The 13511-nt window shown below is 46.6% G+C and overlaps 1 protein-coding gene across 1 annotated transcript; it reads right to left on the reverse strand.

The window, feature by feature from the left end:
* Positions 1 to 2171: 2171 nt before the first annotated feature.
* HSD3B2 (hydroxy-delta-5-steroid dehydrogenase, 3 beta- and steroid delta-isomerase 2) lies at positions 2172 to 9255 on the reverse strand. Its single transcript, XM_036090113.2, has 3 exons — positions 9111 to 9255; positions 5139 to 5303; positions 2172 to 2983 (listed from the first exon to the last, which is right to left on the reverse strand). Exons 1-3 carry the CDS (start codon positions 9253 to 9255, stop codon positions 2172 to 2174), a joined length of 1122 nt encoding a protein of 373 aa, XP_035946006.2.
* Positions 9256 to 13511: the final 4256 nt, after the last annotated feature.

Genomic DNA, 13511 nt, shown 5'->3' on the forward strand with positions numbered 1-13511 from the left:
GGAGGGAAGGGGGCTGCTGTGCATTAGCTCTAAAGGCCGGAAGCCCTCAGTTCTGTGCCCAGTATAAGTAAGAAGGGCCAACGTCTTGGGCCCAAACATTCCAAGGCCTTTATGCTTATTCAGCTAGACCACCAGCTGGTCACATGCCCTCTCCTCTGTCTCTGCTCACAGTGCTCCTTCCCTGCCCTGGTGGGTTCAGAGATACGGAATCTCACTAGGCTAAAAACTCAGCTGAGGGGCCCTCATCCCAGATTCCACCCCCCTTCTTCCCTTTCCTGGCTCCTGGCACACACGTGTAAAAGTGTGTGCACCACCCAGGAGCTGGACAGGGGCTACCCCTTGTGCTCTGTGCCCTGCGGGGAGGTCGGAGGGAGTGTTTCATTCTCACCTACCCCCATGGTACGGGGCCACTCTGCTCCGATGCCCCCTGCTGATCCTCTGGCCCTTGGGGTTTTGAAGGTGATAGAAACCTTCATCCCCACCAGAATATTCTTCCCCTTTCTCCTTAGAATGAAAGCATAAATTATCTCCTTTGGGGTAATCAAATTCAACTGAATTCATAATCGGTACATTCCCTGGGTAAGAAAGAAGCCATCTGGATGTTGGGTGTGACTCTTCTGTGGCTCTGGTTCATAAAGATGGGCAACAGCCCAGTCTGGAGACAGGCAGCTCTCACCTCCCACTCTCTGAGCCCGACAGCCACCTCCTCACCTGCTTCAGGCCACGCGGCCTCTGCTGGCCCTGAAAGTGTTTCCTTTGACTGTTGGTCCTGTGTTCAGTTGATGACTGTGTCATCATTCAAGTCCCCACACCTGCCTTGGTTGGCTTCCTCTCCTGAGGGCGACAGAGAAGGCCAGTGATGAAGGGGACGATGGAGGGAAAGGACAGAGGCTAAGGAGGTAGAGGGATAGAGTTTCATCCCAGCAGACAGTGTAAGGGAGAGATGGGAAGAGGAGAAAAGATTAGGGAGGAGTTGATTCTGGGGGGAGCGGGGGAGGGGGTAGTAGACCTCTCTATCTCTTGCGCTGGGTAGGAGACAAAGTTTTAGGGGAGTTCACACCTGTTCCCTTTACTTTCCTGGGAACCCCTGGTGTGGTTTCATGATGTGATTTTAAAGGTTAGATACTGGCTATGAATTGCCAGGGTGGCCCCGGTGGGTCCTAGGGGTCTTCAAGGACACTGACATTGGCAGTAGAGGCTGGTTACGTCTCTGCTTCTCCTTCCCCTGCCCAGGCCATCGGGCAAGGGCTTGAAGACCCTCCCAGCTGCCCCTCAGGGGTTCTCCTGGGTCCTAGGGAGCCTCCTGCACCGGGCTGGGCAAGAAGGAGGTGACCCAAAGGAGCCAGCTTCCCCCAAGGAGCTGCAGGGCACACTGCTGTCTGCGCTCTGCTGCACCGCTGACAAACCCCTCCACCCCACCCCCATCGAGCTGTAAATTAAGCAGTTCAGGCTGCAAGATTCAGTGGACAGATAGAGGCTTTCAAATCAGTGTTTCTGGGCTAAATGTCCTGGTCACTTAGCAGTTAGTGAGTGGCCTCTGATGATCAAGTTTCCTTATCAATAAAAGGCAGTAACAATCCCAACCTCGAGGTTTCTGAAGAGGGTTAAATGAAGTGATATTTGCCTGAAACATAGCAGGTGCTTAGTCCAACTTAATTCCCCCCCTCCAGACACTTCTGCCCACCTCCATTCCATCCCCCTAGAAATGGAGGGGGGAGGGGGAAGGTATGTATTCACATCAACCACGGCGTCCTCCAGATTAGGCATTAAAATGTTTATTACTCTTTTCACTGAGCTGCATGTAGGAATAGGAATTTGTAAAAGATAAGAAATGCTTTGCACATAACAAAGGGAATGGAAATAATAGGCAAAACTCTACATGAAAGAGGCCTGAATAGCTCAGAGCCAGCAGCAGAGACTTTTGTATTAGGAGCTCCAGCAAATCTCCTTCTCTGTCCTCTGGAGCGTGGGCAGGACAGAAAGCTTCTGGTTGGACCAGGGACTGGGAAGGTTTCTGGTGGTAGGAGGAAAACAGTAAGACGGCCGTCTTGTAAAAGGGAGACAGTAGGACTTGGGCTCGTGGCCTTGTTTCTTTCCGTACGATGCCAGAGGGGAGAGCTTGATAGCTGTCTCCCAACAACATCTGCATCTACGTCCTTGTCACCCCCAGATCAGTGAGTCTTCATTTTTAGGGTCTCTCTGTGCTGTTTCACCAGGGAGCCAATCCACTCCATGGTTTTCTGCTTGGCTTCCTCCCAGCTGAAGAGTGGCTTATACCCCAGATCCCTCTGAGCTTTCTTATAGGAGAAGGTAAATACACTATTTAACAATGTCACTGTGTGGCGGTTGAAGGGGGGTTGATATTTGTAAATTGGACTGAGCAGGAAGCTCACTATTTCCAGTAGGAAGGCAAGCCAGTACTCCAGAAATATAGGAAGGCTCATTCTGGAATCCAGGGAGAAGCCCCATTCCTTGCTCAAAGTGTAATTGAGGTCATCATAGCTTTGGTGAGGTGTGTCATCTGAGATGTAATAGAACTGTCCTCGGACGCTTGGGGCCTTCTTGGGGTCCCGTAGGGCCCTCAAGGCCAGAATGTGAGCCCAGGCCACATTGCCAACATAGACAGGGTTGACTACAGAGAACTTGCTATGATGTGTCAGGACGCCATTGTTCCTCAGGGCCTTGTATATATAGTCATAAAGGAATATGCTTCCTTCCCCATAGATATACATGGGCCTTAAGGCACAGGTGTGCAAGGTGCCGCCGTTTTTAAGAGCCCACCCGTTAGCGGCCAGCACTGCCTTCTCTGCGAGCTTTTTGCTGTAGGGGTACGGAGCAGACCATCTTGATTCGAGATGCTCTTCTTCGCGGCCATTCTGGATGATGTCCCTGTAGGAGTTGGGCCCAGCCACCTCTATGGTACTGGTATAGATGAAGACCGGCACACTAGCCTGGGCACAGGCTTCCAACAGGAGCTGGGTACCTGCCCGGGGGGAGGACACCGTCAGGGTCAGCAAACAACCCGAAGGCCCAGCCATGCCCACCGCCTCCCCCAGGTGAGGTGGTTATTGCAGATCAGGAGTGCATTCCTCTGTGTCTCCGACCTAAGATCTGAGCATGCTATAGCCATAGGAAAAATGCAAAATTGCCAAAATGAGAAGAAGCCGACCTTTGGGTTCTGGAGAGCAAGAATTTCTAGGCTTTTTGGATTTCCTGGACCTGTGTGTGTACCTTGAATTCTGGAAAAGGACAGAGGGTTGCTATTTTATATTTTGCTGAGGGAAGACATTAGGAAATTATCATTTATCCCTACCACTTCATTAAAAACAGTTTATTTTAAATAAAAAAAAAATTATGAGGCCATACTCTCAGAATATGGACTGGAATTTTACCTAGTCCTGATTGAGTGCTCCCTACAAAGGCCACTCCTAATTCTGACTGTGACTCCCTTTACCCAGGTCTGAAAAGTGAGGGTGATAAACCTTCCTTTTACTTAGTATTCTGGAGGCTGGCACTGGCCTTCTATGTTGAGCTTGGTGGAGAACCGGAAGGGGAAGTGTGCCCTCTGGTGGTTAACACCTATAATGGGAGGATCTTGCAGAATCCCTTTAGCTGGGGGAGGTAATGCAGAGCGCCTTCTCCACAAGAAAGAACATTCCCCGCAAAGCATCGTTTTTATTTCTCTCTCTCTCTCTTTTTTTTTTTGGTATTAAAAATAATCCTTTTTAAGGTCTTTGTGCAATTTGATTTTTGGGAGAGACAGACTCATTTTTTAAAAAAAATCAAAACTAGAGGCTGAGAAAATTTGGGGCCAATTGACCTGCAGAGGGAAAAATGACCATTATTTGAAGTATCTTCTAAACCCGGAACTGACATTAGTTTTAATTAACTGATGCCTCTACCACTTCTCAGGGATTTCAAATCCTCTGCTGTTGGGAGTCCTGGAGAGCAGGAATTAGCAGAGGGGGCTAAAAAGGAAAACTTGGTTAATTTAGCAGCACCCTCCTTGCAGTGTGGGAGTGATGAGGGTACGGCTAAGTAGAAACTAGAAAGGGTCTTTTTTGAGACTGTGCTACTTTAGGCTGGAGACCCTAAAGCAATGAGTTGCTTTAGAAAAGGAGCCTCTATCTAACGACTAACTTTGTAGAGCAGGTCATGAGAACCAGATGCGATTGGGGGTTGGGGTACTGTGGTCCTAGAGAGACTGGCCTCCAGGGCTCAGAAGGATGACTTTGCTTGTGAAGCTAATAAGGGATTTAAGCTAATCCCTTACATAAAGGTGTCTAGTTTTAAAGTAGGTTGGAAAGCCACAATCCAGAAAGAACCACCAGGCATTTAAGGGATGAGGATCTAAGGAGGGTGTACTTTGGGCACCTAGCTAGAAACGACCCTTTAATAGCAGACCCAGCAGTGAGCTGAAGAAGTACTCTTATGGAGAAGGGGAAGCTATTACCATTAAGAAGATATCATGGGGAGGCCAGTCCTGGGTAATTCTGTCCTGCCAGACGGCTGTGAACTAGCTTTGCAGGTCTCTTGAGAGGAATCCTTCTTTGGGGTGAGCAGGAAGGTGCTAGATGTTCTCATTACGCTGGGTGATCCTGCACAGGAGTCCTGCCTGAAGGAAACTGGCCTGGAGCTGTGGCCCTTCGCTCACAGTGGACACGGGGGCCCTTCTATCACAGAGCTCTTAGTTCTTGGCCTTACTGTGTGACCACCAGCTTAGAGGCGCACAGAAGGGCTAAAATGATGACCAGGGAGGCACTTGTAAGATCTGGTCTTCGCCCAGGGGAAGCAGAAGGTAGTTGGATCATGAGAGTTCAAGGTTGGCTTAGAGTCGATGCTTGATTGGAGCTGCAGTAAAGAGAGCTTTTGTGGCCTTTGGAGACACACAGGTGTGGGTTTAAATTCTAGCTTTCCTACTCAGGGGGACTTGGACAAGTTTCTTAGCTTTGCTCAGCCCCAGTTTCCTCATCTAAAAAACTGAGCATAACAGCCTTGAATCTCTCAGTGGTGATAAGAAAAAGCAGCTGGAGCAGGCTCAGCGGGTGTTCAGTGATGGGGGCCTCTCCTCCCTTCCTGGTCTGTTTTCTGAGCCTCATTCGCCCACCTCACTCCATATCCTCCCTGGGATACTATACCCTTCAGATTGACATTCATGATGGTCTCTCGGTGAATGACATTCATGACGTCAATGACAGAAGCGGTGTGAATGACAACCGAAGTGCCCTGGCAGGCTCTCTTCAGGCACTGCTCATCCAGAATGTCTCCTTCCACCATGATCACCTTGGTCTTGCTCTGGAGCTCTGTGTGAACATGAATCAGGTCATTGGAAGGCTTTCTGGATCTGGAAGTTTCCTGATAAAGGTGGTGTTTACCCAGGGGGAGGGTGGAGATGGGAGATAAATCCATGGGAGGAACAAGTAAACAAAGGCACAGAAGTCAGAATGTGTAGCATTTATTGGGAAAGAGCAAACATCCGTTTCCACCCCATTTTATTCTTTAAAAAAAAAAAAAAGAATTTGTGCAGTGAGGAGTCAAGTATGCCTGGGACGAAAATTGTTAAAGAGATTCATGGGAAGTTCATAAAATTCATTAAGGAGAGTGGGGTGATTATGGAGCGTGGATATAAGAGGAAAGAATCTGAATTTAATTCTGTAGGGAATGAGGAATCCCGCCTGGATTTGGCACAAGAAGAGAAACATAAACAGAGTTGTGGTGCAGCTGCAGCCAACCCTGGCTGCAGTACGTGAAATGGATCGGTGTGGTGCATCTAAGAGGGAGCAAAGCAATCGAGAGATCAATCGAGAGAGCAATCGAGAGAATGTCTGCAGCAAAGTTCGGAGGAGGAGGACAGAACCAGGGCTCCCACAGCAGAAGCAGGGAAGGGGAGGGATACACACCCTTGACTTTTCAGACCTTATGCAGCCGGGTCCTTGTTCTTACTGGAGAGAGGCCGAGAGGAAGAGCAAGAGTCCATGTCAGCCTGAGTATTTCCTGCTTAGGTGACCAGAAGGATAGGGAAGCCAGTAACGGGGAATTTAGGAAGTGCCCAAATGAGAGGTCTAACTGAAAAAAAAACCTTATTAGATATCATCTAAAGCAGACATCAGTGCTGAAAATGAGTCCGCCACCAAGGGACTAACTTTCTGGCCATCTAGCTAAGGACAGTGGCTTCAACCTCAGGGTCTTCAGCTCCTCTGAAATCCACCGGAAGGGGCGGTACTGCCAGTAACATCATCACCTCAGACGAGCCCATGACCTAAACATGGTGCTACATACGGTTTGGATAAATACCCTACTTTGTGCGTTCTGCTTTGCACACAACTTTCACAGCGTTCTGGTTCTTCTTTCACAGCTATCTCATGACATAGGTATTCCGATTTCCACTATACAGGCAAGGCAACTCCGGAGGAGACAGGTGAAGGGGCAGGTCTGAGTCACACCTCCAGTGAAGACTCAAGCCTGCTCCCTGCCTTCAAGCTTTGTTCTCTTTCCCCTGTCACCCAAGTGCAGGACTCGCGCTTTTTTTTTTTCTGAGGCAGATTAAGGATAAGTCTAAGTATGTATGTATGTATGTATGTATTTAAAGGATAAGGCAATTTAACTGAAATCGGCAACGGAGGCCAGAGAACAGTGAGAGAGAAACTCAGAGTGAAAAATACAGGGCAGGGAAATGTCCTTCCTGGGTTACAACTTGGAAGAACCATCTGCTCTCCCTAAGCCTCTGTCAAGTCTGCTCTGCCCTGAGCTAGTTCCCATGGTTGGGCAGCTCCAAGAAGGCCCTAAAGTGGGAGAAAGGCAGGGGAGAAGCTGCTGGGAATCAGTAGGATTTTCTCTGATTGGGTCTCCACCTCTGCCTTTCCCCGACCTTCTTCTGTCTCTTTGGTGCTGACTTCAGCAGACAGGCTCAGATCAACCTATTAGTTTGCAAGGGTGCAGAGAGACCAGAAGAGGGCGCTGCAGATGTCTTGGTGGTGGAGGTAGAGCTCCCTCCCTCCTCGAGGCTCTGTGGACGGGACAAGTATTCTGCGTAGCTCAAATATACACTTGCTTATGTTATGTGGGCCGCATTGTAGGGAGGCCCAAAGAGAAGCTACTAGACAAATTAGTGGCTAAGAGCACAGCCTCTGCAGTTAGACCTTCGGGTTCAATTCCAGTGTTGCCATTTTTCAGCTGGGGGACCTTGAACAAGTTAGTCTTTGCTGTGGTCTGAGTGTTTGTGTCCCTCCAAATTCACGTGTCGAAATCCTAATGGCAATGTGATGCTGTTAGGAGATGGGCCCTTTGGGAGGTGATCAGGTCGTGAGGGTTTGACCCTCATGAGGGGATCAGTATTCCTATAAATGAGATCCCAGCAAGAGCCCTCTCCCCTTGTACGGTGTGAAGGCACAGCAAGAAGACACGGCTCTGAACCAGGGAGGGGGCTCTCACCAGAGCCTCACTCTGCTTTGCTCTTGGATTTCTGCCCCCAGAACTGTGAGAAATAAAATTTCTGATGTGTTTAAGCCACCCAGCCTGTGGTATCTTGTTGTAGCAGCCTTGACAGACTAAGACAACTTTCTGTGCCTGCTTTCTCATCTTCAAAAAAGAGGAGGATAATATTACCCATCCCCAGAGATGTTACGAGGAGCAGAGTTGACACGCATAGAACACTGAGCACAGCGCCTGGCGCAGAACGACCACTGTGAGGATTCTCCATTGTGAGCTGTACAGAGGCCCTGCCCGTCCTGGACACCACCTGACTGGTCCCACAGGGGAACCCTTCGTCTGGGTTGAACATTGCCTTTCCCGGGCATCAGCTGTCAGACCGTAAGTATTACTGAGACGTAAGGGCTGCAGACAGTTGATGTTGATCATGTATGTTCATGTGTGTTCATCAGAGGCATCGTTGAAGCAGAGGGTAGAGGAAATAAGACATCTGAGATGTTCAGAGCACAGGAAAGAAGAGGAGAAGAGTGGTGTGCACAGTCCTGGAGGGCGGTGTGGGTGGGGGGTCTCCGTGTGGGGAGGTGGGGTCTTCTGGGCACCCAGGGCCTGTGTGTTGACGTCCAGACCGCAGGGGCTGGGGAGGGGGACAGGGATTGCTTTGGGGACACACAGTGGGGAAATGGGAGAGACTGAAGACTCACTTTGCCAAGAGGCAGCCCTGGAGCCCTATGACTGGGGCGTCTGTGATGAGGCTCTACTCTGAGCCCTGAGGTCCATTAATCAGAAGGCCTCCGCAAGTCGCTTTACCTTTGTATACCTCAATTTCCTCAACATGCTGTTGGATGAGACCCCATTCCTACTTTCCTCACAGGGCTGTTTTGAGGATTTGGGGGGTGAAACAGGTTTTATAAATCTAGCTTTTGCTTTTGCACCAGGGGCAGCAGTCTGGGAAAACAGCAGAGCAGTGAGCAGATTCTGCAGTCACTTTTCTTGTGGTGATGAGCAGGGACAAATGGGAAGAAGAGATGTACAGGGAATCCACATGAGGAATCCACACTCTGGAGCCTCACACTCTGTCTCTGGCTCCCTCCCACACTGTACACTGTGTGTCCTCTTCACCTTCCTCCCTCGCACCCTGTCTCTCTCTCTCTCACACACACACGCACGCACACGCATGCACACACGCACACACACACGCACACACACACACACACACTCAGCTTCACCTTCACTGGAGATGCTGAGTGAAGCCACAGAAAGACCAGGGCACTCAAGCAGGGCAGGGAACCCCTAGCAGGGTCTCCAGGGTAACGGGGCTTGCTTGACCTTTGCAGATGTTGCACAGCCATGGCCAAGTCCACAGTCCTCAGAACATTAAAGAGTTGTTGACAAGGGAGAGATAACGTGATTTTATAAATGAGAAGAAAAGAGACCTAGAGGCCAGAGTGGCTGGCTTACAGTCATCCGGATCTCTAGTTCCGGATCAGGGTCAGACCCAGTCTCCTGACAGCCCTGTATCTCTTATACCACACCACCTGTGATTTCCTTTCTGATGACTTTGGACAGGGGATCAGCCTCGGTTTGGCTACAACTTTCCTTGATTTGCTAGACAAGAACCCCTTCCCTATACCTGTGAGGGGGTTAAGATGGAGCTACCCATCCATGAACTCAAGTTCACTTACTAGAAAATTCCTCCCGCTGTTCCGGTCTGAAGACTTTGTCCAGTGCCCGGATCTCCTGCAACTCCTTCTCCTCCACCAATAAGCGAACGATCCTTTGACCCAGAAACCCTCCTGCACCTGTCACAAGGCAGCTCCACCCAGCCATGGTCAGATCTGGTTGCCAAGAAGCACTCTCCAGGAACAGAAAAATGGGGGGCAGATTAGATTACAGGATGACCCTGGGATGGTCAGAAAGAGAGGTCAAGTTGTTATAGGCTTACAAAAACCATTTTGTTCCCTCCACTCTGTTTTTGCAAAACTCCCATGCCCAGGAATAGTTGAAAGAAAATGAGAAAACTCTAACCTGTTAGACTGTTGGAAGCCAGTTGAAAGAGCCTGGGTTCTGGTCTCATTATCTCCCAAAGGCAGGACTGGAGTTTTATGCACTCTTGTTCTTGGCTCAGCCTTTTCACCTTGAACTCTTACCACATACTCATTGCTCATGCCTTCTCCAGGTTCCCTCCTCCCCCAAAAGTAGTGACCTTTAACATATCTCTCATTCCTCCCAGGCACAGGAAGCATGTTTCAGGGCCACAGTGTGATAAAGGCTTGGTTCTCCCCACAACAAGACATCCGGCAGTCGGTGCCAGGTGTCTGGGCTCCACAGTCTGTGGATTTAAATGAAAAGACAAAATCTGCCAGCACAATGGGAATTTTTGCCTTGTGAAGTAAATGCATCTGGGGAGAAAATCCACTGTGCAGTCCATTAGCTCCTCTCTCAGAGTACCATTTGAAATGTTACTCTCTCGCAAAGTGTAGACCTTTGCAATGGTGGCAGCTCCAGTCACCCTTGAAGTTCTATGGGAAGGGACTTTTTTCCAACCCCATATATCCAGAACCTCAATCCTGGCAACCTTTGGAGAGCTCTGGGGTGGGGAGGAAGATCTCCGTTGAAGGGAAGCCCTCTAGTGATGACTGTTTAGTTCTGTAAATTGGATAATGAGAATAGGTGTAGTTGTGGCCACAGTGGATCTTACGGACGTTTGCACACATCTCACATTTTGGTTGCAAAACCACTCTCCGCAGAGTCTCAGAGGATGCTGTGAATGCTTTTGGAGCCTGTGCCCCAGAGCTGTCCAAATACCACCACCATAAGCTCTTTTTTTCTACTTTAAAAAATTGAGGTGTGATTTACATGCATTAAAACATCCAGATCTTAAGTGTTAGTTCAATGAACCTTTATGATTACATACACCATTGTAACCACCACCCAAGACAACATATGGAACATTTCCTTCACCTCAAAAAGTTCTTTCCTGCCCCTTTCCAGTCAGCTCCCACCTCCCCCCACCAATCTACCCCAGAAGCAATGACTTTCTGATTTTTAGTCCCAATAGATGCTCTTCTATTTTTTTCTCCTAAAGTCTTTATGGTTCCAGATATATTTACATATAGAACCCATGTGAAATTAAATTTTCCGTGTGGATTACAGAGAAATTTACTGTTGTATTTCTCTATTGTTTATCCCTTTTCTCTTCCATCAACTTCTTTTAATAACCTGTTTCCTTTTATTTGCTTTGGCTTCAATTTACTCTTGCTTTTCAAGGTTCTTAGGGTTAAAGCTTATTGATTTTACCCCTTTTCTTTTGACACTTAAAGCTATAAATGTCTCTCTAAGCACTGGGTTAACCACATCCAACAATTTTGATGTATTGGATTTTTATCATCATTCAGGTAAAAATATTTTCTAATTTACCTGTGATTTCCTCTTTAACACATGAGTTATTCCAAAGTATGTTGTTTAATTTCAAAAATTGGGGATTTTCTAAATATCTTGTTTTTAATTGACTTCTAATTTAATACTGTTGTGGTCAGAGCATACACTCTGTATGATTTTGACTCTTAGATATTTATGGAGACTTGTTTTGAAGTCTAGCATATGGTCCTGGTGAAAACACCACACGCGCTTGAAAAGAATGTTTTTTTAAATTGTTGGGAAAAATGCCCTACAAAGATTGGGTTTGACACCCTCCTCTGGGTCTCTCTTTCTCCTTGTGTTGTGGCCATTCTCCTCTTCCCACTTGAGACCTGACTCCTCGTGCTGCAAACACACTTGGCTAGGGAAGATGGACTGTAGTCACTGAGTTGTAGCAGCTTGTTCTCTGAAGACCTGTGGAGCCCTACCTGAGGCTACCAACGTGCATCATACAGCTTTGCCTGCTAGAGTAATGCTGTAAGTGAACCATACACACCCCCTATCCTGTTCAGGACTGGAGTACTCATTCCCCTAGCTGTTGGAAGTGTTGGAGGCTGGCAGAATTTAGCCAGTGTCTCTCTGGGAATCGCTTTCAGCCAAACAGCCAGTAGAACAAGAGTTTAGAGTCTCTGAGTGGAATAAATTCTATAAATTCTATAGAAAATGAGAAATAAATGAAGGGCAAGGCAGATGGCGGCCACAATATCACATATCTTTTATTTCCAAACAGCTTTATTGAGATATAATTTACATGCCATAAAATCCACTTACTTTAAGTGTGTAATCTACTATTTTAAATAAAATTATGGGCTTGTGTAACCATCACCACAATCCTGTTTTGGAACATTTCTGTCACCACCAGAAGATCTCTTGTGCCCATTAGCGGCTACTCCTCCTTCCCACTTCTCAGCTCTAGGCAACTTCAAATTGACTTTCTGACTGTGAATTTGCCTTTTCAGGACATCATATGAATGGAGCCATACAATATTTTGTCTTTTGCATCTGGTTTGTTTTACTTAGCATAATATACTTTTTTTTAAGCAAATATTCTTTTTTTTTTATTATGTTATGTTAATCACCATACATTGCATCATTAGTTTTTGATGTAGTGTTCCTTGATTCATTGTTTGCGTATAACACCCAGTGCTCCATGTAGTAAGCGTGATATACTTTTGAGGTTCATCTCTGTTGTAGCATGTGTCCATATTTCATTCCTTTTAGGGGCTGAATACTATTCCATTGTATGGATATACCATATTTGGTTTATTGGTTCACCAGTTGGTGGGTAGTTGGACTTTTCCCACTTTTTGGACCATTACGGATAAAGCTACTATGAATATCCACATAAAGTGTTTGTATAGACCTATGTTTTCATTTCTCTTGAGTAGATAGGTAGGAGTGAAATCACTGAGACATACGGTAAATTTATCTTTAACTTAAGAAGGTGCCAAACTTTTCAAAATGGCTATACTTCCCACCAGTATTGAGTGAATGTTTCAATTTTTTTCCACATTGTGCACCTTTTTTTTTTTTTAAATTATAGCTGTCCTAGTGGGTAAGAAGTGGTGTCTCATCATGCTTTTGATTTGCATTTCCCTAATGACTAATGATGCTGAGTATGTGCTTATTGGATATTCCTATACCTTTTAGATGAAATATCTGTTCAAATCTTTTGCCCATTTTCAACTGGGTTATTTACGTTCTTATTGGTGGATTGTAGGAGTACTTCATATTCTGGATACAAGTTCTTTAATAGATAAGTTAACCTAAAAAATAAAACTGCCAGTTAATTTACCAGCAAAAATGGGTTTATTTAGGAATAGCAGAGAATTGCAATCCTAGACAAGCAAGCTAGGACAGAACCATAGGCAAGTGCATAGAACAAAGAATAAGAACACTTTTTTTTTTTTTTTTTGAGGAAAAGGGGAAGCTGGGATGCTGTTATAAACAGAAAGTCAGAAAGTCCATTGGAGCAAACTTCCATTTTGAAGCATAGTAACTTTTCATTGATTGAGCTGTGACAGTCTCATTGGCTGGGCTCCTGCTGGGGGAGGAGGAAAGCCTTTTGGGGTAGTAAAGTGGTATCTACCTGCAAGGTGCCTCTCCTGTTGGGTATGCAATTGACGATGAGTGGTTGGGCATAATCGCTACCCCTGTTGGCCTACTGACTCCATCCTAAATGAAATTTCTTTTTATTAATTTCCATAGATAAATGATTTGAAAACATTTTGTCCAGTCTGTGGCTTATCTTTTTGTTTTCTTAGTGGTGTCTTTTGAAGCACAAACATTTTTAATTTTGATGACATCCCATTTAAAAATTCTTTTCTTTGGGGGGTGCTGGGTGGCTCAGTTGGCTAAACGTGGACTCTGGGTTTCGGCTGAAGTCATGATCTCATGGGTCATGAGATTGAGCCCTGCCCTGGGCTCCACACCCAGCAGGGGGTCTGCTTGAAGATGTTCTCCGTCTGCCCCATCTCTGCTCGCAGGTGCACTCTCTCCCTAAAATCAATAAATAAATCTTAACTTTTTTTTCTTTTATTACTCATGTTTTTGTCCAACCCAAGGTCATAAAGATTTTCACCTATGTCTTCTTCCAAGGGGTGTATAGTTTCAGCCTTTACATTAGGTCTATGATCCATTTTGAAGGAATTTTTGCCTGTGGTGTG

This window comes from Halichoerus grypus, chromosome 5 (assembly GCF_964656455.1).
Source record: "Halichoerus grypus chromosome 5, mHalGry1.hap1.1, whole genome shotgun sequence".
NCBI classification, from domain to species: Eukaryota; Metazoa; Chordata; class Mammalia; order Carnivora; family Phocidae; genus Halichoerus; species Halichoerus grypus.